The 26,752-nt window shown below is 39.3% G+C and overlaps 1 protein-coding gene across 11 annotated transcripts in view; it reads left to right on the top strand.

Annotated features, from left to right (window-relative positions):
- Window positions 1-26,752, top strand: part of TP53BP1 (tumor protein p53 binding protein 1) — a 92,413-nt gene that overhangs the window by 52,357 nt on the left and 13,304 nt on the right. For 7 of the 11 annotated variants that reach the window (XM_058541408.1, XM_058541412.1, XM_058541407.1 and 4 more), the window contains 7 exons: window positions 1,163-1,282; window positions 2,041-2,244; window positions 5,213-5,270; window positions 8,971-9,063; window positions 16,186-16,666; window positions 20,379-20,531; window positions 25,935-26,206. In XM_058541408.1, the coding sequence (XP_058397391.1) occupies window positions 1,163-1,282; window positions 2,041-2,244; window positions 5,213-5,270; window positions 8,971-9,063; window positions 16,186-16,666; window positions 20,379-20,531; window positions 25,935-26,206 (1,381 nt within the window). Of the gene's footprint in view, window positions 1-1,162; window positions 1,283-1,748; window positions 1,869-2,040; window positions 2,245-5,212; window positions 5,271-8,970; window positions 9,064-16,185; window positions 16,667-20,378; window positions 20,532-25,934; window positions 26,207-26,752 lie in introns of those variants that run through there. The other 4 variants (XM_058541411.1, XM_058541418.1, XM_058541417.1 and 1 more) reach the window with 3 other exon arrangements.

Raw genomic sequence — 26,752 nt, 5'->3', positions numbered from 1 at the left:
AACCTGGACTTGCGATTGGCATCTGAAGTGGGGGCAGTCTTGTAGGACTGAGCCTTTAACTTGTGGGATCTGATACTATCTCCAGGTAGATAGTGTCACAGTTGAGTTAAATTTGTAGGACACCTAGTCAGTGTCTGCTGAAAATTGGAGAATTGCTTAGTGGTGATAGAAAACAAATTAGACAAACTATTTTTGCACGGAGTAGTGACTGGATATGCCAGATTCTAGTTATTTTGAGCCATCTCAGGACAGTTAAGTACAAATTTTCATGTTAGCTTGAAGAGGAGCAGTCTGATACAACTCTTTTTTCCTCCCAAACTTAGTCTTATTAAAAGAGATGAACAATTAGAAAACCAGAAAATGTGATTTTGGCAATTTGCTAGTTCTGATTAGCAAAAATTTATAAGTAAGACTTAGTTAAAAAGAAAAATTTTATAACTTGATTTATGTTTATGTTAATATTTATATTAGTTTAATAATGACTAACCAAAATGTGTACACTGAGGATGCTTGTATATGTGAGATTTACCTTTGTGCAGAGATTTAGATATGAACATTACTACTGTGGCCTAGAATGAATGCCAGTCAGTACTGCTGAACCATGAAACACGTAGATTTCTATGTTAGCACCAGTGAGTATTTTGAAGTCCTTTGGCCCATGAGATCCTTTGTCACCTCTTTGAGTAGCTTGTAAATTATAAGTATTAACATCAGACTTTAATCTAGACAATGTTACAGATTGCTAAAGCTTATAAGTGAACTCTGTGGGTTAGCATTGCACAAAATTAAAATGTCTAGACTTGAAACTATCCAAATTTGTATCACTGAGTATCCCCAAATGTGCTATCTTGGGGCTCAGATGTTTCTATGTTCCTTTTGATCCCATGTTCCTCAGGGCCTCCAAACTTCGGGCTTCCTCTATTTGCCTGTCCTCTGCTTGTCTACTTTGTGTCAGTCCTGTTGTTGATGGCTGTAAAGAGAGCAGAGAGAATAGTAGGAAATTGGTTGCGAGGCCTGGTAAGGTGGCTTGGGAGTGAGGCAGAATTTGGGAGCAAAGGAAAAGAATAATTAAAATATTTCTTGCAGTTCTCCTCACTTTTGCTTTTTTTAGACTTCTCTTTTGGTTTCCTTTATGTTTATTATTGTTTTTTTTTTCCTCTAGAAACTCCATTTCATTTCACTTTGCCTAAAGAAGGTGATATTATCCCACCATTGACTGGTGCAACTCCACCTCTTATTGGGCATCTAAAACTAGAGCCCAAGAGACACAGTACTCCTATTGGTGAGTGACTAAAATGTAATGATATTTAAAGCAGAATTTCTGAGATATCATTCTTTATGCAAGTGATTCTTTTAGATCTGAGAAGTTGGGCCTGCCTGATAAGGTTGATTTTTGTCTTAGGAAGAATGAGTCTATAGTGTCCGATTCCATGAGCTTACTCCCAGGCGATGTTGAGTGGTGATGAGAAGAGAGAAAGAGTAGAAGGAAGGAAGAAAGAGAATATTTATAAGGATTTTATTCCATTATGCAGGGCAATAAAATCTGAGTGCTAAGCAATGATGTAGAGCTGTTTTATAAGGAAGGGACAGCAGGTAGGGTAGAAGTACTATTCACTACCCAGGCTAATCAGTCTGCTGCTTGACAGGCCAAGAAAACTTAGATCCTCCTTCCCTGAAGCAGCCGGTAGTCTTCTACATTAACCTATTTGTTTTCTCTAGTCAGTGCTGGGAGGTAACAGTCATGCCGTCTGGAGTCTCCTGCTACCTATGCCTGATGCTGACAGATGTGGGTTGGCTGAGGGCTCATGCAGCATCCTTTGTCCAGATGCAGAAGTGGAACTGAATCCTGTTGCTCCTCTTAAGACCAGGTGTCAATACTAGTGTGTAGTTGTTGATACTGTGACAGGATTTATCCTAGGAACCCCCTTCAATCCTACAGAGCTGTGGAGCCAAACAGGCAAATTGATGACCTTGAATTATTGTTTTTCATGTTTGTATTTTAGTGTTCTTTCTTTCTTCCTCCTGCCTCCCTTCTTTCAGGTATTAGCAACTATCCAGAAAGCACCACAGCAACCAGTGATGTCATGTCTGAAAGCATGGTGGAGACCAACGATCCCATACTTGGCAATGAAAAAGGAGATTCTGGGGCTACCCCAGAAATGGATGATAAATTGTGTCTAAGAATGAAACTGGTCAGTCCTGACACTGAGGCGAGTGAAGAGTCTTTGCAGTTTAGTCTGGAAAGTAAGTTTTATTTTATGTTAATCTTGGGTAATTAGTAGCTCCAGATCACTTGGGAAGTATTAATTATCTTTCTTCTAGTTATAATGATTGATACTTTTATAATTATTAATGTATTTGTAAAGTTTTATTCTCATATAATTAATTATTTGTTTTCGGCCAGTCACTGTCATGTTACTGAAGATGCTCCATTTTATAATCTCTATGGTGCTGCTTGTATCTCTGTATTAAACCTGTGCCTATATAAGGTAATTGGTTTCCATATTCAGAAACAGTTTAGAAGAGAATAGAAAATTGAGGATTGTGGATTCACATTGTAGGTTTATGTTGACTCCTTCCCACATTAATTGCAAGTTGTTTGGTATGGCTAGAATGTAGAGGAGGTACAAGGGAGCGGCTGCAAAGTAGGGACCAGATTTTGAAAGGCCTTTTACATCATGTTGAGAAGCTGAAGAATTGTAGGCAAGGGAGTAATATGATCAGAGTTGAGTTTTAAAAGGGATCAACTGAGTGTTTCAAAACTTTGGGCCTTTGTGCATCATTCCTTTCCTTGCCTTTCCCATTTCCTGTTCTCCTGCCTGGCAAACTCAGTCTTTAACCTGGAAGTAGGGTATTAGTAGTGGGGATGGAGATGAGGGAGTGAATTTGAGAGGTGACTAGTAGAATAGAGAGAACCTTGGGACCAGTTGAATATAGAAGGAAGGGGGAGGAAAAAATACAGAATGATTCTACATCTGCATTTACCTTTCGTGATAGCACTCCAAAGTAGATATCCTTATTTCCACTTGATTGATGAGAAAACTGAGACTGAGAAGTTTTTAAGTCACATACCTAAGGTCGCAATGATTGGTAAGAGGTAGAGCTGGAGTTTGAATCAGATCTCTCTGACTCCAAAGTTTATAATTTTTCCACTAGGTAGTTATAAATGCTGTTTAATGGAGTTAGAAGAGGAAGAAGTCCTATAAAAGAGATTGTAAAAAAACATTCAGAGAAGAGGACTAGGAGACTATGAAGCCATGGAAGTCTATGGGGAGGACAGTTACAAGAAGATAATGTCAGACACAGAAGTGAAGTCTAGTAAGATATGTCTGGAAATGTACATTGGATTTGGCATTTAGGATCCATTTGGTGACTCTGGCAAGAACTAATTCAGTATAGTGGTTCGTTGGGAGTTATACTGAAGGTAATGAGGAGTGATGGGAAGGAGAAGAGGCAGCAAATGTCTTCTACTTTTGATAAGTTTATATGAGAAAGGAAGAAAAAATATGGCAAGTTAGAGGGAAATGCAGGATTGAAGGAGATTTTTTTCATTTTTAGGCTGAGAGAGGCTTAAGCAGGTTTATATTCTGAAAGGAAACCTCCAGAAGAGAGATGGGTTAAAAATGAAGGACTAGGGGAAACAGTTGATGATGGATCAGGGCCCTGAGGAGGTTCAGAGGGGAAGCTTTCAAAGACCACAGATTAGAGTGGGTGGACTTGAATAAGAGAGACTTCTCATTCTGAGACCAAAGAAGAATTTCAACTAATATATTTTGAGTTCTTATGCCACGTTTTTACATGTACAGCGCATTAAATCTCATAACAAACCTGTAAGTAGATCCCTATTATTATCTTCATTTTACACATGAGGAAACTGAGGCACGGGAAGGGTGAACACCTTCCCTAGAGTCACACAGCTAGTAAATGGAGTGGCCTGAATTCAAAGTAGTCCCAAGAACCAGAAGTCCAGTTCCAAATTATAATAGTATTCTGTATCTCAGTGCTTATTGATTTGAATCTTAGAATCTCAGTAGAAATTAAAAGTATTACATGTTTCCCTCCTTATCATTTTCTCTGAAGTCAAGTAGGGCTTATCAAGAGATTTTCTGGTAGCCTTGAATCTTTAGATTTGGAATTACAGTTGGGAAGACCTTAAATGGAGCTAAATGTTAAGGATGATCATATCAGTAAATATTACTACCTTTCCTGATACTAGGACCACAATATCAGGCACTGTACTCTCAGTTTTCCTCATTTCATCCTCACAAGAAACGTGTGAGTTTGGTCCTGTTTTATCTCTGTCTTGTAGATGAGGAAACTGACTCAGAAGATGGACTTTACTCCCTGGTTGGACTACTAAGTGCTGGAGCCAGGGCCTGAGCCAAGGTTCTGTTTCAGAGCCAGGGCTCTAACCACTAAACTTCAGCTGCCTCCTTGATGGACTGTTGAGATTATGTTGGGTCATTGAATATTTGAGAAATATTTAAAAATATTTGTTATTTTCTATAAGGCTGGAATAAATTGTAAATGAATAAATTTTAATCTCTTGGCCTTAGTCACATTGCTTTGAGAAGATGGGATTCTTTTCACTATCATCCTTAATTCTTTGCTGAAGAATTACCCTAGACTCTTTCTTGAAAATGTGTTTTATTTTTCAAATATCTGTCCCAAAAGCACTTTGGGAAGAACTTGAGTACCTTCTATGTATGATTTCTCTTAAAACTGCACACTATTTAAAATTTGTGCACCAACCCAAGACATTTTCCTACATAATTTTTTATTAAACTTTTTTCTGTTTTGTTTATTTTAAATTTGTTTTTTAGTTTTTATAATTAAAAAATTTTTTTTTAATTTTGTATTTTCTTACTACATAATTTTTTTACTTGTATGAGAAGAGAAGAGTTGAGATTCAGGAGAATTTCATTTTCATTTTTAAATGTTACTGCTTAGTAGTTCATTATATTGTATTTCTGGATAAACTGATTAGTCTTCTGTAGGAAGTTTGAAAGGAAATTGATTGGTGGACATGAAAAAAACTTGTACCATTAAATTATAAGAAATCTTTTTATGTTCACTGATTATTCTTACCCATTTCTTTTTGTTATTTGTTGCAAATACTAGTAGAGCAGGTTTTTAGAGAAGGTTTCTAGGTGTGATGCTAACTGAATTCTGTCTCTCTTTCCTTTCTCTCCTTGCTTTTGTTTGTATTCAGAGCCTGCAACTGGTGAAAGAAAAACTGAATCTGCTGCTGTTGCTGAGGCTGTTGCCAGGTAACCAGAGCGGGTTGCTATTTAGAGGAGTTTAATATACAAAACCACTGGTAATAAGGGGAAGATGATTTATCAAGAGTAAAAAACTTAAAATGAAACTCCAGCATAAAGGATTTAGCAATGTGTTGAATCTAACATAGGCTTTCTTACTAATACTTTAAGTCTAAAAAAGCTTTTGCTATACTTAGAACTAGATATTTAAAGGTGTTTCCCTTTCTCCCTTTTGTTCGTGTGGGAATGCCCTTTTTTGTTTGTCTGTTGGTGGCACTGAGATTGTTGCTGCTATTGGTGAGGAAATAGAGGGTTTAACAAGAGATAGCCTTAGGCCTTGTTCTTTCTGAGATTCCCCAACTCAGCTGCAGCCTCAGGCCATTTTCTCTTCTGCCTGCCAAATTAACTGCTGGGTTGAACTGTTACTTTTGCTTTGTCATGAATGGTGTAATGCTTTGAGGATGAGTATGACCCCATCCTGAGACTCTGGTGGTAAGCTTTGCCATCTGGTGGCTTTTAGAGTAGAGTTGTTTCGTTGGTTTCTGGCATGAGTCATCTAACATGAAAATTCTAGCAGCAGTTCGTGAAATATAGATGAGGAATTCTTTTTTTTTTTTTTTATGATTTATTTTATTTTATTTTATTTTTTTGTGTGTGTGTGAGGAAGATCAGCCCTGAGCTAACATCCATGCTAATTCTCCTCTTTTTGCTGAGGAAGACTGGCTCTGAGCTAACATCTATTGCCAATCCTCCTCCTTTTTTTTTCCCCCAAAGCCCCAGTAGATAGTTGTATGTCATAGCTGCACATCCTTCTAGTTGCTGTATGTGGGACATGGCCTCAGCATGGCCGGAGAAGCGGTGCGTTGGTGCACGCCCGGGATTCGAACCCCGGGCTGCCAGTAGCTGAGCGTGCGCACTTAACCGCTAAGCCACGGGGCCAGCCCGAGGAATTCTTAAATTAGGCTGGGCAGGTGCTGTTAATAAGTAAAGCACGCCGTGCGCTCCGCTGCTGGCGGCCCGGGTTCGGATCCCGGGTGTGCACTGACGCACAGCTTCTCTGGCCATGCTGAGGCCGCGTCCCACATACAGCAACTAGAAGGATGTGCAGCTATGACATACAACTATCTACTGGGGCTTTGGGGGAAAAAATAAAATAAATAAAAAAAAAGTAAAGCACGCTAGGTCAAGAGCAGCAAGTGTTGAGGACAATGGCCAGCTGAACGTGTGCCCCATTTAAAAGGAGGGGCATAGCTCCTGTTCAGCTCTAGCCAATTGTTACTATGCAAGAATGCAAACTTACCGTTGCCAAATCTTTAAATTTTTAGAGAGAAATCTAGATTTTTTAAAATAAAATTTCCTGCTTGGTAGGTAGAATAAAAATGTCTGTGGACTAAATTCGACCCTTAGTTGCAAGTTTCTGACACCTGTCTAAATCCTTTGATCTGTACTTAGCTATGTCTTAGATTAGTTCTTCCCTGGGCTTTTGCGTATTTAATCTGAAAGATAAGTACCTTAGGGTCCTTACTCAGTTGAAAACTCTTTAATGATACGTAGTCTTATAAGTTGAAGAAAATGGAGTTTATACTTGATCTCTTTGGTTTTAACAGAATTATATACCAGACACAGCTTGTTGTTAGTCTATACATGTGCCCATTAAGAGGGAACAGAATATGCTGCTGAAGCTTCCCGAATCCTTTGGGCAGGATGTAGGGATGGAAAAATAAGGAAAAACTTGAGGCGGTGGGTTGGATTGGTGGATCACAGAATGAGGTGAAATTCATTGGTAATGTTGTGAAGCAAATTTTGTATGAGAATCTAGATTTTAAAGATGTTTAACTATTCACTTTACCATTGAGTTCACCATAAGAAATCATTTAAAGTAACCTCTGTTAGAATATTTTATTTTATTTTATTTTTTAAAGATTTTATTTATTTATTTTTTCCCCCCAAAGCCCCAGTAGATAGTTGCATGTCATAGCTGCACATCCTTCTAGTTGCTGTATGTGGGACTCGGCCTCAGGATGGAGGGAGAAGTGGTGCCTTGGTGCGTGCCCGGGATCCGAACCCGGGCCACCAGCATCGGAGCGCGCGCACTTAACCACCAAGCCACGGGGCCAGCCCTGTTAGAATATTTTAAATGATCATTGTTTCCTCTGCATCTAGGTGAAGCAGTACCACTCTGTTTTTAAGTGTTGTCTGTAATTGGGCTCTGTTCAGATTACTTGTTGTCATCTTATTTCTCTCTCAAACATCTCATTATTGAAGGTTTCAAGTATATACAAAGGCAGAGCATATTGTAATGAACCACTATGTATTCATCACCCAATGTAAAAATTACCAACTCATGGCCGGTCTTGATTCGTTTATAAACACTTCTAGGACTCTCCTCCCTACTGGATTACTTTGAAGCTAATTCCAGGGTTATATTATTTTATCTGTAAATATTTCCATGCTATTAAAAGATGAGAATTTTTATTTTGAACTTAACCACTATACTATTATCATGCTTTTTGTTTTTGGTTTTTTTTTTTTGTGAGGAAGATCAGTCCTGAGCTAACATCCATGCCAGTCCTCCTCTTTTTGCTGAGGAAGACTGGCCCTGGGCTAACATCCGTGCCCGTCTTCCTCCACTTTATGTGGGACGCCTCCACAGCATGGCCTGACAAGCGGTGCGTTGGTGCGCGCCCGGGATCTGAACCCGGGCCGCCAGCAGCGGGGCACGCACACGTAACCGCTACGCCACGGGGGCCGGCCTATCAGTGCCAATTTTAAAAGTGGAGGAAGACAGGCATGGATGTTAGCCCAGGGCCAGTCTTCCTCAGCAAAAAGAGGAGGACTGGCATGGATGTTAGCTCAGGACTGATCTTCCTCACACACACACAAAAAAAATTGCCACTGATTCCTTAATGTCATCAAATATTCAATGTTCAGATTTCTCTGATTGCCTCATAAATGTGTTTTTTTTTTTATGAGTTTCTACTCATATTCAGGTCATCTTCAGCCCAAGATAATGCCATCTCTTCTTATTTTGAGGAAGATTGTTCCTGAGCTAACATCTGTTGCTAGTCTTCCTCTTTCTTTTTTTTTTTTCCCCTCCCCAAAGCCGCAGTACATAGTTGTATATCCTAGTCCTTCTAGTTCCTCTATGTGGGACGCAGCCTCAGCATGGCTCAATGAGCGGTGAGTAGGTCTGCGCCCAGGATCCGAACCTGGGAACCCTGGGCCACTGAAGGGGAATGCACAACCTTAACCACTGTGCCACCTGGCTGGCCCTCATAAATGTTTTTCTACAGTTGGTTTGAATCAAGATCCAAACAAGGTGCACACGTTGCATTTAATTGATATGTTTCTTAGTTTAAATCTCTTTTAATGTATAGGGGGCCCCTCCTCTTTTTTCCCACCTGGCAATTTATTTGTTGAATAAACTGGGTTGTTTATTATAGAGTTTTCTATATTCTGGACTTTGCTGATATTATCTTATTGTATTTAGTATAGTCCTCTGTCCACCTTATTTCTTGTGAATCTTCCTTGAGTTTTTTATTATACTAATTTTAAACAAATATGAGGACTTTGCATTTTGGTGTAAGGTGGTTTGGAGTTTGGGATGCAGAGAAAGGATTTTATTCCCTCTTTGCCTAAAAGGATAATCTCCAGTGGTACTTTTCCTTTTAAAACTAACACAGTATATTGCTTTATTTTATCATCTTAGTTCCCAGAAAACCATGTCTGTGTTTAGCTGTGTCTGTGAAGCCCGGCAAGAGGATGAGGCTCAAAACCAGGATCCCCCCTCCACACCCATCAGGCGAGCATTATTTTTGTAGCATCTTTTGGGCTATATTGATTCACAAAATGGTTGGTACCAAAGTCTAGAATATACTGCTACTATTTTGTGAACTTGAGCTTACTTTTTTATCTGAGGGACTGTGACATATTCTAGATGGATTCATAAAGGGGATGTCATGAGAAATTTTATTAAATATTTTATAGATAGAGATTTTTGTCTTTATCTGCCAGTTCTCTCAATTTGAAATGATTCAGTCTTCATAAATTTATGAAAAAACATCATTCTATATTTCTAAGATTATTCCCTTTTTCTTAGTAGTGATAATGTTTACTTTTAACAGACTTTTTATTTCCTTTTAGTTTCCCATAGGGCAAAACTGAGATGCTCAGCATCCCAAATTTGAACTTTGTTGGATTTGATGGAATTAAGATTTTCCCATAATTTCTTTACCCCGTAATCTCTTAGAACAGTACTGAAGCAGAAAAAAACTTTTTGAGTTACAGAGTATTTCTTCTCTATTTAAATAATTAAAGAGTGTTTTGTTTGGAATATATGATTCTTATATTTAGCATAGGGAAATAAGTAATGACAATGAAATAAACTTGAATTTTCATTATGAGGTGTGGTATCTTTCATCTCTAGAATTAAGTGATTTTGTAATTAGAGAATGTGATAATGTTTTGTTTGTCAGCAGGTATATTTCTAAAACTGTTATTTGCAGCATAATTTCTGTGTTCTTTATTGACAGAAATATTTAGAAGAAACATGTCAATGCTTTTATTGGGTGTTCTGATTATTAGATGTGAGCTTGTTGATATTCTTGGGAATCCCATAGCCTAGGTCATATCCTCTGTTATATCAGAAGCTTGTTAGGTGAAATGCACTTTGTGTGATTCCAAAAGTGGTATGGTAATGGCCCAGCAATTACTAAATTTATTGTTGGCATCGTATTGCCTTCCTGTTTTATTAGAATATCTTAAAGTAGAGGGGCCAAGATGCTGGTGATCTTTAACCTTGGTGGAACAAGGGCCTGAGAATCCAGTTGGATTTGATTCCAGTTGCTCCACAGACAAATCTACACTCAGAACAGAATGGTTAGAATTTTGTTAAATGTGGAGATTTATTATTTCCTGTTTCACTTTGGATTAATTTTATCTAGGCTTTTTCTGCTAAAATTTGATTTCTTAGCATCAGTTTTTAAATCGGGAGTATAGTGACCAGAGTAGAATTGTGTAGCTGGAACTAATGAGGAAAGAGAGGTGTGGCCCTTCTTACAGGTTATTGGATTTCACTTGTCTTCTAAAAGCTCTTTTCTGGTACTGAAGATTCCTTCTTTATTGTTTCTTGGGACATTAGTATACCTCTTTATGTAGTTGATTTTTCTGTTGATTTATGTCTAAGGACTTAGGAACTTGGTAGGAGTGGGAAACACTTTTTGCAGAATGTGTTGCAATTAAGGCTTTGTTTTTTACCTGCTGTTCTACATTGATCTTAATCAGCAAATCTTGTCAACTAAAACTATATAGTTATAACTATATATATATATAAATATAAATATAATATGTAAACCTGGGGGGAAGTGACTGTGATTTTAGCATCATTCATTTGACCGATGCTAACATGAGAATGATAAATACCAAAATTCTGATATTTGATAGGAATCTGCTGAACATTGCTAATGTTGCAATGAGACAGCTTTGGTCTTTAGAGAGAGAAGAGTTGTTCTTATTAACTCTTTGGGAAAAAAAGCAACCTAATATTTGTTGATTAATAATAAAAAAAGTCCAAAATAAAACAAAGCTTTGCTTTAGAAGAGAAATTCTATTCAGAAGTTCTACGCTAAATAAACAGCTTCTGAGGTAAAATATGTAGGCTTATTTAAGGGTGGGGAACAATGGTAATTGAATTCTTAAAATGGTTAATCAAGTCCTGTCCCTTCTAGCTTTGATTCACTTTCGCTGTCGCTCAGCTGTTCATATGTTAGATGTCTTAAAGATGCAAACATGGGCTGGCCCCGTGGCTTAGCGGTTAAGTGCGCGCGCTCCGCTGCTGGCGGCCCGGGTTCGGATCCCGGGCGCGCACCGGCGCACCGACGCACCGCTTCTCCGGCCATGCTGAGGCCGCGTCCCACATACAGGAACTAGAAGGATGTGCAGCTGTGACATACAGCTATCTACTGGGGCTTTGGGGGAAAAATAAAAAAAAAAAAGATGCAAACATGAGTATTCAGTTCATAGAGAAGATGAATTGAATCTTCTTAATTGCTTTGTCTCATGCAACTAATGTTGATTGAGCATCTGCTGTGTACCTACCACTGTGCCGAGTAATTTATAGACATGCGCCACATAATGACGTTTCAGTCAATGACAGACTGCATATATGATGGTGGTCCCATAAGATTAGTATCCTATAGCCTAGGTGTGTAGTAGGCTATACCGTTTAGGTTTGTGTAAGTACACTATGATGTTCACACAATGATGAAATCACTTAACGATGCATTTCTCAGAACATATCCCCAATGTTAAGTGATGCATGTCTATATATATGATCACTTAAAAACCTCATCAGAGTTAGGTGTTACTCATCTGTCTCCTGGTTATCTTATTCTTACCTCTTCTTCATTGGACCATATGTCCTCATTCATTTGAGGTTCCTGACAGATAGGACACTAGCTATAACAGCCAAATGTATACCAAGGTATACCAGGCCCTTCTTGGCTAGAACTCTATTCTTTTTGTTTTGTTTTGTTTTGTTTGTGAGGAAGATCAGCCTTGAGCTAACATCCGTGCTAATCCTCCTCTTTTTGCTGAGGAAGACCGGCTCTGAGCTAACATCTATTGCCAATCCTCCTCCTTTTTTTCCCCCGAAGCCCCAGTAGATAGTTGTATGTCGTAGTTGCACATCCTTCTAGTTGCTGTATGTGGGACGCGGCCTCAGCATGGCTGGAGAAGCGGTGCGTCGGTGCGCGCCCAGGATCTGAACCCCGGGCCGGCCCTAGGAGTCTATTCTAAATCCCTCTTTGATCTCCTGTTTTGGTAAGCTGAGCTAAACAAGATAGAAACATCAGAAACTTCTCCTTTTCTCTATCTTTTTCAAGATCCAGAGCAGAGCAAGCCCTACAGAGCTCTTCATGCTTCCTTTTTTCCGTTTATCCAGGTTAGTTCAGCTCCTAAGGGTGAGTGCTGCTCCACTTAAGTTGGAGACAGCTTTCTCTGTTCTGATGACTAGCTCCATCTTTCTCAGGCCAACCGCTTAACAGCAACATATCACATGGTTTCTAGACCCCTTATCATCCTGGATATTATCTTCTGGGTATATCTCAGTTTATGCCTTATAAAATATGACACCCTAAACTGAAACAGATTCCAGATGTGGTCTTAGCATAGTCAGTTCAGAATAGATTCTTTTTATCTTTATTCTGGCTATTATACATTGTTGTGTTTGTTTTTGTTTTTATTGAGGTAATAATAATTTATAACATTGTGAAATTTCAGTTGTACATTATTATTTGTCAGTCACCACATAAATATGTCCCTTTCACCCCTTGTGCCCACACCCCAACCCCCTTCCCTTCTGGTAACTCTAAACCGTTCTCTTTGTGTGTTAGTTTATCTTCCACATATGAGTGAAATCATATGGTGTTTGTCTTTCTCTGTCTGGGTTATTTCTCTTAACATAATACCCTCAAGGTCCATCCATGTTGTTGTGAATGGGACAATTTTGTCTTTTTTTTTTTTTATGGCTGAGTAGTATTCCATTGTGTATATATACACCACATCTTCTTTATCCAGTCATCAGTCGCTGGGCACTTGGGTTGCTTTCACTTCTTGGCTATAGTGAATAATGCTGCATTGAACATAGGGGTGCATCAGTCTCTTTGTTGTTGTTTTTTTATAATTTTATTTATTTATTTATTTTTTCCCCCAAAGCCCCAGTAGATAGTTGTATGTCATAGCTGCACATCCTTCTAGTTGCTATATGTGGGATGCGGCCTCAGCATGGCCGGAGAAGCGGTGCGTTGGTGCGCACCTGGGATCCGAACCCGGGCCGCCAGCAGTGGAGCGCGCACACTTAACCGCTAAGCCACGGGGCGGGCCCTGCATAAGTCTCTTTGAATTGTTGATTTCAAGTTCTTTGGATAAATACCCAGTAGTGAGATAGCTGGGTCATATGGTATTTCTATTTTTAATCTTTTGAGAAATCTCCATACTGGCTGCACCAGTTTGCATTCCCACCAGCAGTGGATTAGGGTTCCCTTTTCTCCACATCCTCCCCAACATTTGTTATTTTTTGTCTTGATGATTATAGCCATTCTAATGGGTGTAAGGTGATATCTTAGTGTAGTTTTGATTTGCATTTCCCTGACGATCAGTGATATTGAACATCTTTTCATGTGCCTATTGGCCATCTGTATATCTTCTTGGGGAAAAGATCTGTTCATATCCTCTGCCCATTTTTTGATCAGTTTGTTTGTTTTTTTTGTTGTTCAGTTGTGTGAGTTCTTTATATATTATGGAGATTAACCCCTTGTTGGATATATGACTTGCAAATATTTTCTCCCAGTTGGTGGGTTGTCTTTTCGTTTTGTTCCTGATTTCACCTTGCAGAAGCTCTTTACTCTGATGAAGTCCCACTTGTTTATTTTTTCTTTTGTTTCCTGTGTCTGAGTAGACATGGTATTTGAAAAGATCCTTCTAAGACCAATATCAAAGAGTGTACTGCCTATATTTTCTTCTAGGAGTTTTATGGTTTCAGGTCTTACCTTCAAGTCTTTGATCCATTGTGAGTTAACTTTTGTGTATGCTGAATGATAATGGTCTACTTTCATTCTTTTGCATGTGGCTGTCCAGTTTTCCCAACACCATTTAATGAAGGGACTTTCCTTTCTCCATTGTATGTTCTTAGCTCCTTTGTGGAAGATTAGCTGTCCGTAGATGTGTGGTTTTATTTCTGGGCTTTCAGTTCTGTTCCATTGATGTGTGTCTGTTTTTGTACCAGTACCATGATGTTTTGATTACTATAGCTTTGTAGTATATTTTGAAGTCAGGGATTGTGATGCCTCCAGCTTTGTTCTTTTTTCTCGGGATTGCTTTAGCTATTCCGGGTCTTTTGTTGCCCCATATGAATTTTAGGATACTTGGTTCTGTTTCCGTGAAGAACGTCTTTGGGATTCTGATTGGGATTGCATTGAATCTGTAGATTGCTTTAAGTAGTATGGACATTTTAACTATATTTATTCTTCCAATCCATGTGCATGGAATATCTTTAATATCTTTCCATTTCTTTATGTCATCATCAATTTCTTTCAATAACGTCTTATAGTTTTCATTGTATAGGTCTTTTACCTCCTTGGTTAAATTTATTCCTAGATATTTTATTATTTTTGTTATGATTGTAAACGGGATTGTATTCTTGAGTTCTCTTTCTGTTAGTTCGTTGTTCGAGTATAGAAATGCAACTGATTTCTATAAGTTGATTTTATACCCTGAAACTTTGCTGTAGTTGTTGATTATTTCTAATAGTTTTCCAATAGATTCCTTAGGGTTTTCTACATGTAAAATCATGTCATCTACAAACAGCGGGAGTTTCACTTCTTCATTGCCTATTTGGACTCCTTTTATTTTTTTTTCTTGCCTCATTGCTCTGGCCAAAACCTCCAGAACTATGTTGAATAAGAGTGGCCAGAGGGCCAGCCCCGTGGCTTAGAGGTTAAGTGCGTGCGCTCTGGTGCTGGCGGCCCGGGTTCAGATCCCGGGCACACACTGACGCACTGCTTCTCTGGCCATGCTGAGGCCGTGTCCCACATACAGCAACTAGAAGGATGTGCAGCTATGACATACAACTATCTACTGGGCTTTGGGGGAATAAATAAAATTATAAAAAAAAAAAAAAAAAAAAAGAGTGGCCAGAGTGGGCACCCTTGTCTTGTTCCTGTTCTCGGAGGGATGGCTTTCAGTTTTTCCCTGTTGAGTATGTTTTTGGCTGTGGGTTTGTGATATATGGCCTTTATTATGTTGAGGTACTTTCCTTCTATACCCATTTTATTCAGTTTTTATCGTGACTATTATACATTTAATGCAGCCTAAATATGCATTAGTTTGTTGTTGTTTGTAGTACACTGACTCATTGAACTTGTAATTTGCTAAAAAGTTAAAAGTTACGGGCATTTTCAAATGAATTTGCTACTTATGCAATTAGTTTAATCTGAGAGTAGATTTTTGTAGTTAATCAATTGAGAGAACATTTATTCTTTTGTTCAAAGTATATTTATTAAGCACATACTTTATATTAGGTCCTGTGTTAGATGTTTTAAGTATCGAGATGAATAAGACACGAATGTCAAGTTTTTGTGTAAGCTGCTCACTTCTGGGCCTTTTTAGTCTGGTGTGTTGTTAAGGACATTTAAGAAAGCCTCTAGGCACCTCAGAGATTCATTGTGTCTGGTTTGTAGGAGACATTCATCAAATGTTTGTGGGATAGATGGATAAATCACTGATAGCCAAATGGGAAGACTAATGAAGGCTGTATCTTGAAAAATGTGAGCAACTAAGTCATTCTGACATGGTTAGTTGTAGATATATCAGTATAGCTAGCAAAGAAGAATCTCATCTACAACTCTATCCTTTACAGATTGGGTTTCTTCTCCTAAAATTATTGGTCAGGGGAGGATGAACAGTATCTAGAATGCTAGGAGTCATTTAAGGAATGTTAGAACTGTTCTTAAAGCCAAATGAGACATCTTGATCTAATTGATCTTTTCTGAAGTAAATCCCTAAGCAGCCTTCATTGTCTGTGACTTAATAATGGCTTTTACATTGTTTTGTTTACCTTATTTTCCTGTTTCAAGTTTCAGAGTTCATAGGTAGTGATGGCAAGAAATTTTATGACTATTTTATCATTGTGGTGGAATAGTCCTGTGTACCATTATGTTTTCAAAGGAGTGAAAGTATGATGAGAGACCTCATAAGGTGATACGCTCGGTCCCCTTATTTTCTCGTTTCCCTGTATTTCTCATATTGTCAAATTATGGTTCCCCCTTGCCAATACATACACACACACACAGACACACACACACACAGACACACACACACACACACACTTGCTTATTTGACATAGTTTCTCTATATGGTTGATTTTCAGGGGGAACTTGCTCCATTTCCCAAGTACTCAAGGCGAAGAAGAGAAGGATAAATTGGAAGGTGACCAAAGGACCAGGCAGAGTCAACAGCCTATGAAGCCCAGTAGTCCTGTCAAAGACCTTGCTTCTCCTGCCTCCCAGCAAATGGCCACACAGGGGCCATCCAGTTCTCAAGGGGAGGCACTGGAGACAGATATGCTAGAAGGCCAGAAAGGACAGAATACCAATCAGGAAAAACCTAATAAGGCCTTGATTGAAAGGCCCACACAAAATAATGTAGGAATCCAGACCATAGAGCGTTCCCTATGGGTTCCAGAAACTGTTTCAGCAGCAACCCAGACTGTAAAGAATGTGTGTGAACAGGGGACCAGTACAGTGGACCAGAACTCTGGAAAACAAGATGCCACAGTTCAGACTGAGACGGGGAGTGGTGAGAAACCAGTCAGTCCTCCTGGGGATGATACAGAGTCGCTCCATAGCCAGGTGAGAGAATGTATAGGGTACCTCAGGGGCCCTGTTTTCAGCTTTCTGGATTCCCAGAGAATTTAAATTGTGGTACTTCTACCTAATGATAATTCTTAACAGTTTTGTACAGACCAGTGGTTAAAAGACAAAAACAATTTATCCAGGATAGAGATAGGATAGTGAAATATCTGGGTAACTATAGCCAATAGATGGTCTTTTAGGGAAAGTGGAATAGTGCTAGAGTTTGTCAAGTAGATCTTTACTGGAAAAGAAAGCCAGGAATATAGTCTGGGTCCTATAATATTCTTCTACATTCAGTCTTTTCCTTCCGCTATCATTTTTCATCCTCCTTTATAACCATCAGAGCTAATTGCGTCTCCCCCAAGTCTATTTCATGATGGTTCCCAGGAACTGAGAGAGTAGAAACGAAAGGAGGAAGGAGTAGAAGAAGCATGAAGGATATTGTATCACAGCATTAGAAACAAAGAACAGTAACAGGAATAGACAGAGATGCAGGCCAGTACCCAGATGACTAGGGACTGCAGGAAGAGGCTAAGACTAGATAGATGGGAGGAAAAGGATTGGGGCTGATGAAAGTGAGGCTGGAGGAAGAACAGGTTCTGGGAATACAGTAGGGAGTGTAGGTACTACTAAAAATTAAGTGGGTAAGAACTGGTGGTAGAAATGTATTTGTTAGCAAATAAGAGGAAGTTCATAAAATTTCATCAAGTGGCAGTGGGTTTCATGGCAGGGGACATTTGGAAGTTACTAGTAGTGGTTAAATTGCCTTTCTGGTTGCTCTGGTAGATCATCTTCACTTGGAATTTACCTAGGAAAGCGTCACTAGTGATGTGCCTCTCATTCTAATCATCCAAGTTGTTTGTTTTATAAAATAACATGGTTCCTATTTATTGAACACCTACAGTATATCAGCATTGTGCTCAAGACAGCCCATGAGGTTGGTATTCTTATTCCCATTTCATAGGTAAAGAAACCAAGCTGGAGAGAGGTTAGGTGACTTGCCCAAGATTTTGCCATCAGTAGGTGGCAGAACTGGAGTTTGAACTCAGCGTATCTGACTTCAGAATCGGTATTCTTTTCGTTATGCTATGTTGCTTTTCTCTTTTTTAATCCTGGCCTGTATAGTCTTGTTCTGTTTATCCATTCCTCTCTAGGAACTCCAAAAATTCTGTTTATGTTAGCCTTTATAGTAACACAGTCTCTGAGACCTAAGACTTTTATCAGTTCATACAGATTCAAAATAACATAGCCTCTTAGATATAGGGGCTATAGCATATCTGACCCTATTTTGCATCTGTTTATTTTCACCCTTAATTTGAAGTGTTTACGTTCTGTCACATAATAATTTGGTTTCTCTGCCTTTATAGAAAGAGTTAAACTTGATATTGAAGATAGCAATCATGTGGGAGCCGCTAGATTATATTTTCCTTTACTTTCTGATTTTCTCTCTCTGTAAACTAGAGAAATACTCCCTATTCCTATCTCATCATGATGATGGGAGCCAGTGAGACAGAGTGGTTAAGGCCCAGGCTTGAGTCAGACTACTTCATCTGGATATTGTGAGGATTAAATGCGATAAGGCATGCAAAGCCCTTAGCACTTGGCCTGGCACATGGTAAATGCTCAAAAGGCTGCTGCTACTATCTCTTGATTATTATTATTTTAAATACCTCTACTACTGCTGTCACCACTATAACCACTACTGATACTGACCACTACTATGTCATACAGCGTGAAATAACACATTTAAGAGCTAGTTGTTTCTGCTAAGAAAAGAAAGGTAGTGGAAAGATATAAATGGTGAATGGGTACAGAGTTTCAGTTGGGAAAGATGAGAAGGTTCTGGAGATGGAGATGATAATGTTTGCACAGGAGTGCGAATGTGCTTAGTGCCACGAACTGTATACTTAAAAATGGTTAAAATGGTAAATTTTATGTTATGTATATTTTACCACAATAAAAAAAATATAGATGGTGGGTACAGTAACAGAAATTGGGATTGGTGTGCCATCTTTTGAAGAATGGTTAGAAAATGAGGAAGGCTGGATGGAGGTTTTACAAGTGTCAGTGCTTTTTTATCCCCTGTAGTCTGGGAAGGACTCAGGCCAGTGCTGAGAGAGAAGCATAGGCAGCCTATCTTTGACCTTGCTTAAATTTTCAATTGTGTCAAGTGGACCCGGAGCCAGGTTTTCTATGAAGGGAAAATATGGTTTTATGTTCCTTTTGTTATCTTCCCTTAATAATGACAAGATCCTCAAGTTATTTATCTTTACAGAGATCTCCTTTCAGAAGACTATTTGAGGAGAGAGTAAGCATAGCTTTCTTTTTATCTGCCTCCTTTCCCTTCTCTCCTTGCTTATTCTATCAGACATGTTTAAGTGTCTCTCTTGAAGTGATCATTTGGCTGTTGAAATGGAAGAATATGGTGAGGCTTCTTGGCCACATTTCAGGAATATGTAAAGCACTAAAACCTTTTAGACTTCTGTGATCCAGGGCCTGACTTCTATGTGTGTGCAGGCAGGAGGTCCAGTCTCTCATGGTTCTGATGTAGGGACGCTCTGATGGTTGAGATGTGACAGACCAATGCTCTGACCATTCATTAACCAGAGTTATATATATTTGTAGAAGTGTTTTAAGGAATTGGTTAAGTTTCCATGCTTTTCATTATTTATATTTATTTACATAATTTGCCTATCTCTTTACTAGATATTTCACCCCTAAGATGGAGTTGGAGTGGGAATTATTCAGGTAAATTATTGAAAGCTTTAGGTAAATTACTACTACAGTGTCAGGAAAAACCCAGAATCACCATTATCGCAGTGATACATATAATTCTTTTGAAAGACTTGGATACCTTGACACTGACTGCTTAAAGTAAAATCAGTCTACTATAGGGCAAATAGGGTAGGAGAAACAAGTGTGCATTTCATCCTCCTCGGAATTGCAGAGCCAGTGGTATAGGGGGGAGGACGTGGATGTGGATAAATGTGCTATAGATGTTCTGAGAAAACACGTATGTAACGGTTAATCAAAAACATGTGGGGTCTTATTTAGATTAACTGATTATTCTTTATGGTACAGCTGAATACAAATCCTAATTTGCTAATATTTTGTGTTTCTGGATACTACTGCAACTCTTTAGTTATCTATTTTTTGGGATAGATTAAATATTTCATATTTAATTCTAGAAGAAATCATTGTATCTTGTTCCAGGTATAAGAAACTATAGTTTTCACTTATTAATGCAGGAAAAACAGACTGCACTGAGATTAACAGGTGTCATTCTGGTTTTATATTAAGTTCTAAAGAATATCTACCTTTTATCTAAAGAGTTGTTACAAGTGTAAACTTGTGTACTGATTGACAAGTCAGCATCAAAATCAGAAAGATTACAATCTAAAAATAATGTACTTTTAGAGAGTCAAACTTTCACTTAGATATCCTAGATATAAATGCTAGATATTATGATTTTGATTTAGACAGAAGTAGGTCATTTTAGGGGATACTGGTACAAATTCTTCCTGGCCTCTGGCTATGCAGCTGGTCTATCCCTGGTTTTAGCTATAGGTGAATAGAAAACAAAGCAGCTGGAAAATTCCATCACTAGATTCATGGAACCTCTGAACAGTGCTCATCATGAAGAAGTTGATTTGTGATTCTGCCAGTTTGCAGTGAGACCGATGCTTGTGTTCTATATTTTCTGTCATAGGGAGAGGAAGAGTTTGATATGCCTCAGCCTCCACATGGCCATGTCTTGCATCGCCACATGAGAACAATCCGTGAGGTTCGCACACTTGTCACTCGTGTTATTACAGATGTGTATTATGTGGATGGAACAGAAGTAGAAAGAAAAGTAACTGAGGTAATATATACTCTGGGTCTGTGTGTCAAATTTCTTTTGATAGAAAAATTACCCTGGCTCTCCACCGTCACTCTCCCACCCTTTTTTCCTGTATAACTAGCTACTAACACTTTGTTTTCCTTCATCTTTTTAGAAAGATATAAGAACTGGGTTAGAAATGAGAGTATTGAATTCTCTATCTTTCTCAACCATGGGTTTGCTGTTTGACCTGTGGCCACTTATTTAACTAGTTCCATCCTGCCTTCTGTTTCTTTAAAGAACAGATTGATAAGTCGCTATGAATCTCTCGTGTGTGATATAAAGATTGTATGTATTATTTTAATCGTTGTAAACTGATGAGGTGTATAACTCCCTGCTTAGCTGCATGTGTTTGCTCGTTGTTTCTCTTTGCTTTCTCACATGTTTTCATGTATATTTAGTGTGTCCTTTCTTGGTCTTCATTTGTGTGTGGTTATGGACCTGTTGGTAAGAGATGCACCTTTATTTCTTAGTAGGAGTTGTTATGGACTCATTCCCAGTGTTAGCATAATATTGGCATTTATTGACTGTTACAGTGGACATACTGGCTGAGATTAGACAGATTTTCTAGAATTAAAGATCTGGCACTTTTCTTGCTACATATGTTAATATCTGGGAACCATTTTATTAATTGATAAGAGGCGCAGCTATTTTCTTCCTTCACTCAGGCACTTTTCTTTAATTCTGCCAACTAGCCAGAGAGGAAGTTATGCTCAGGGAGAATTAAACTCTGGTATATAGTTTTATTAAATGGAACATATTATTGCTATTGTGCATTAATGGGCCATTTGTGGCCCTCATGTCAGAAAGCATTTGACGTTAGTTTGAGAAATTGTCTTGTATTCTTTATGTATTGAACACCAAATCCCAGAAATATTTTTTAAAATGTTGATTCATCTTCAATTTTATGTTTGCAGAGTTTTTTTCAGTGTTATTACTATTTTGGAAAAATTATGAACTTAATAGCTTTATAGAAAAAAATTGGTTTCTGTGAAAAGTTTTTGTAATTGTTGTAGTCCACATTGAACTCGTGTCAGGTACTGTATTGTGTTATACATTATTATTTCATTTCATATTTTATATGATGCTTTCTAAAGTCTCTTTCTGGAAACTAGAAATACAGTTTCTAGATACAGCTAGAAACTCTGAGGGGAAAAACGTTCCATGTTCGTAAATAAATTTGAGAAACACCAAATGCTGGAAAATGCTCTCATCCCCCATGAAAATTCGGAGTGCATATTATATTAAAGGCTCTAAGAAGTCCTCTAGTGAAAGATAACTATTTTATTGTTTAACACAGCACTTCCCAAACTTATTTGACCATTGAAAATTTTTTAAAGTAATACTTATTATACTCCTATGGAACATAGTTTGGGAAACACTGCCATAATTAAATAAAATAATAATAGCGACTGACATTTATTGAGCACTAACTATATGCCAGGCACTGTTCTGAAGACTTTAAGTGATTTGGCTTATTTGATCCTCACAACTGAGCTATGAGGTAGATACTATTATTCCCATTTTGCAGATGAAGAAACTGAAGCATAGCAAGTTAAAATAACTTGCTTAAGGTTACATAGCTAATAAACAGAGGAATTCAATCCAGGCAGTCTGGTTCCAGAGCCTGCATTCCTAACCACTGCATTATGCTGTCTCTCAAGAGCAAAACTGATGTGTGCCAAAAGGAAGGTACATGTAGTAATTCACAGGAGGAAGAAATTCATCTGAAGGGAGTTTTGATAAAGTCTTTCTGGATGAGAGCCAGAAAGCATTTGCGTTGGACACTGAAGGTTTTAGATATTGGGAGCTAAGGGGAAAGGGCATTCCATATAGAAGGCTTGCTGAGCAAAGGCACAGAGGCAGAAAGTAAAATGCACATAGGCGGGAATAGTCCAGTTGGTGGGCAGCACAAAGATGTGTAGGGATGTGAAGGTGGACCCCTTGTTTATCATCTTTTAAAGATTTTATTCATTTATTTACCAGCAACTTATTTTTTACTCTCTACCTAACATTGTGACAGGCACTTGGACTTTAAAAGAGATAGTGTTCCTGTTCTCTAAGAGCTTACACTTGACATGCAACAAATCCAAAACCTGTTGGTTGCTGTAGTAGATAGAGGTGTGGAAAGATGTGTTAGAAAGAGGGGATGGAACCTACTAGCCTACCTGAAGGTGGCTAAACGGCCTCACAGAAGATGTAGTGCTCAAGAGTGTGGCAGATAATATTGAGGGGTGGGGGAGAAGGACATGCAGGGAGAAGGACATGCAGGTAGAATGAAAAGTTACCTAAATATGTAGACAGCATGGCATGCTTTATGAATATTTAGAAGCTCAGGATGACAAGAATAGTAGGGTAGGGAATGGTGAGAGAGGATGCTGTTGAGGTCGGTAAGGGCCCAGAGTGTAAGGGCTTTGTATACCATAGAAAAGAGTTTAGATTTTTATCTTCAGCGTGAAGGAGAGCTTTTAAAGAATTTTGGGGAGGGGCCAGCCTGGTGGCGCTAACGGTTAAGTGCGCGCGCTCCACTGCGGTGGCCCGGGGTTCGCAGGTTCGGATCCCGGACATGCACTGACGCACCACTTGGCAAGCCATGCTGTGGTGGCGTCCCATATAAAGTGTAGGAAGATGGGCATGGATGTTAGCCCAGGGCCAGTCTTCCTCAGCAAAAAAATAGGAGGATTGGCAGATGTTAGCACAGGGCTGATCTTCCTCAAAAAAAAAAAAAAAAAGAATTTTGGGGAAAGGAGTGACACTCTCAGATTTGCATGTTAGAAAGGTCAGATTGGCAGTAGTGTAGCAATGGATTGGAGTGGGTTGAGGTTAGGGGCATAGTTCAGACGAGGTAATGAGTGTCAAGTTAGGACAGTAGCAGTAGAGATTGAGCGGAGAGAAATAGATGCAAGAAATTTATAGAAGGTGAAGTGGATAGACTGGTGAATTCCTAAATGTGGGGATTGAGGGAGATGGAGGAATCTAATACAATGCCTGGGCTTTTTACCTGGGCAGCTGGATAGATGGTAGTACCATATACTGAGATAGATACTATAAATAGGATGCTGGTTTGCAAGAGAAGATCTTTCATTCAGTAAATAATTACTAAGGGCCTCTTTTGTGGCAGGCTCTTTGCTAGGTTTTGGGGGTACATCCAAGAAAGATGATAGTTAAAATCTCCGTCTGAATGTGGCCTCCGTCTTAATGTGGCCTCTGTGGTCTAGTAGGAGAGACACACAGGAAAACAAGCAAATACGTTAAAAAGATCACAACAGGGCAACTTGGAGCCTGGGCCTGAGTCATTATAAGAGCAGTGACCTTGACTGCTGGATAGTTGCAAAGACAGATGCAGCTGGCTACTGCTTTTTGGGCCTACTCTCCAACTGAGACACAGCCTGGAGTGCCAGCCCTCTAAGTAGGCCTAGCCCTTATACATTTGCTGTGTCCAAGAGAAGGAATTGACTTAAGTTCTGGATACAACACCTGCTAGAGTCAAATAACCTTGGCAGATTATGCTGACTCAGATCCAACTAGAGCAGGCAAGTTGGATAATAGGAGAAAGTAATTGGAGAATGGCATGTTTATGACTGAGATTTTTGGAGGTGGTGCAATTTCTGGTAATGACCTTGGTAAGAGATGGCTGGGCGAGAGTAGAGGAGAAGGTTAATGGTGGTAATTAGATCAGGAAACTTGCAAGTTGCTGAATGGGTACCTCATGGATGTAAGCCACAGAGAATGATGACAGTAGTAGGGATAGGAAGGGAAGGGTGGCTGTGAACCAAGAGTTAAGGTGTTCATGCGTGAGACTGAGTGAGTGGAAGGATGTTCAGGAGTAACAACAGGGGAAGGCAGAGAGGAAAGTTTAACAGAACGGCAGATAGTGGTTTGGTAGGAGCAAAAGTCAGGGGGAGATACAGGTGGTTTGTTAATGTCAATGAGGAGCATGGAGGCATCTCATCTCCAAACTCTTGAATTGAGGTTTGTTTAAGAAAAACCAGCCTCTGCTAGAGAGAGCTGCAGGGAATGTGAGATGCACTGGGGATATCCTGAATTCGTTCATCAAAGGCAAGGAAATGGGGAGAGGTTGACAGATTGAGTTTTGGATGGGTTAAATATCAGCTGTCCTCGATACATCCAAGGGGTAGAGTTTAGTAGGCATTTGTATTTGCGAGTTTGGAGCTGAGTCATCGTTGTGTTGCTGGTTGACAGGCAGGGGGAATGAGAACCGAGTCCTGGGAAATACCAACTTTAAAGGAATAGGCAGAGAAAGAAGAACCCAAAAGAAGCATAAATAGAAGCAGCCAAAGAGGTAGAATGAAAGGAAGAGAAAGTGACTTTATAGATTCTAAAGGAGGAAAGGTTTTCAAGAAAGGAGTGGTCAAAAATAATCATTTAATCATTTTATAGCATTATTTAAATGTGTGTGCATTGCATACTGTCTCCCCAGAGAGATTGTAAACTCTTTGAGGGAAGAATCTATCTTACACTTCTCCGTACCTTCTCTGACAGCAGGATAATGCACAAACAGTCCAGAGCAGGAAGGCAAATGTCCAACACCTGTGCTGTAATGTCTCATTCCTGTGCCGATAGAGAACATTGCTGATTGGTCCTAGAACGTTTTCCTGCTAAGCCTGGGGATTAGCCTCAGCAGGCTGCTTAAAACTGAGCTCCAGGCAACCGCTACCAATCCTTCAAAGCAGGCGTATGAGATACAGTCAATTTGACATTCCTGTCCTCTCTAGATACTGAAAATTCATTAATTTTGATTATTACCTTTTTGATCTTCATTTTTCTAAATAGTAATATCATTTTTAGCTATTTTTACCTAAAATTTTCTGTTTTCTTGTTTACTTATTAAAAGACAATATAAAATACCTAATCTCAAAAAACATGTAGTGCTACCCACTGCTAATCAAGTGCCCAGAAGGGCTCCTAACCACTCATTTTCCAGGTCTAACCTCTACCTACCTCCTTATCTGTCTTCTCTCAGAATTCTCTCAGACAGGGAATTACCTCTGTTCTCTAGGTTAGAATCCTTGCTGGTTTCTCAGTAGCCAAAGGTTGTGAACTTCTCCAGTAAAAAGATAATTTAGCTTAGGATAGAGGTCTCTTTCTTCCAAATCTAGTGCCAGTTTTATTTTTTATTGAGATATAATATATTCTCTGTAGAATGCAGAGGTCTTAAATGTTCAGTTCAGGGTCTTTTGAGAATTTTACGTAACCACTACTCAAAATAAGATATAGAACATTTCCGTTATTCCAGAAAATTCCCTCCTGATTCTCACCTTTCTGAATTGAAATTTCGTGCCATCTCTAGGATTTTCCAACCGTCACGTTAGCATTATGTTATTGTGACTTCTTTTAGCTTTTGTATCCATTTCTTCCTTGCAGGAGACTGAAGAGCCAATTGTAGAGTGTCAGGAGTGTGAAACTGAAGTTTCCCCTTCACAGACTGGGGGCTCCTCAGGTGACCTGGGGGATATCAGCTCTTTCTCCTCCAAGGCATCCAGCTTACACCGCACATCAAGTGGGACGAGTCTCTCAGCCATGCACAGCAGTGGCAGCTCAGGGAGAGGAGCCGGACCACTCAAAGGGAAAACCAGCGGGACAGAACCCGCAGATTTTGTCTTGCCCAGCTCCCGAGGAGGCCCAGGAAAACTGAGGTGCAGACAGGGTCTCCAGAGAGAGAGCCACAGCTGGGGCAGGGTTGCTGACATTTTAATATCACAGGAAAAGGGGAGTAATGGGAAATCCCCCCATCCTCCATCTAGGATAAATCAACTCCGTTTCCTCCCCTTTTATTCCTCTCCTATTTTGGGTTTGTATGGGAGGTAGGGTGGAACCCTGTGGGAGGTAGACTTCCTGAGAAAATGTAGAAAAACAGATGAGGGGACTTTGGGAAAGCTGGCACACACTCCTGCCACTACACCATTTTCTATAGCCTACAAGTGTTTTGGTTGGGAGTACAGAAAGTTTGGGGTGGTGGCCCCAACTTGACACATCCTCTGGCTTTTTGTTATCCTCTGCAGGTGTCCAGAGCCTGAAGTAGAAGAGAAGGCAGGGCTGTTTTTGAGGGCAGTGTGCTGTTTTTGAGGACAGCATTAGGAGGCTTTGTCAGGAGGGAATAGACTTGCAGAGAGGAAGAGGTCCTGCACTTGTTATCCTTCACCCCATCTCCCCAGCTGATATTTTGGTGGTGGGTGTGTGGA

Source organism: Diceros bicornis, chromosome 5, assembly GCF_020826845.1.
Source record: "Diceros bicornis minor isolate mBicDic1 chromosome 5, mDicBic1.mat.cur, whole genome shotgun sequence".
Classification (NCBI taxonomy): domain Eukaryota; kingdom Metazoa; phylum Chordata; class Mammalia; order Perissodactyla; family Rhinocerotidae; genus Diceros; species Diceros bicornis.
This window is presented reverse-complemented; position numbering and strand designations above follow the sequence as displayed.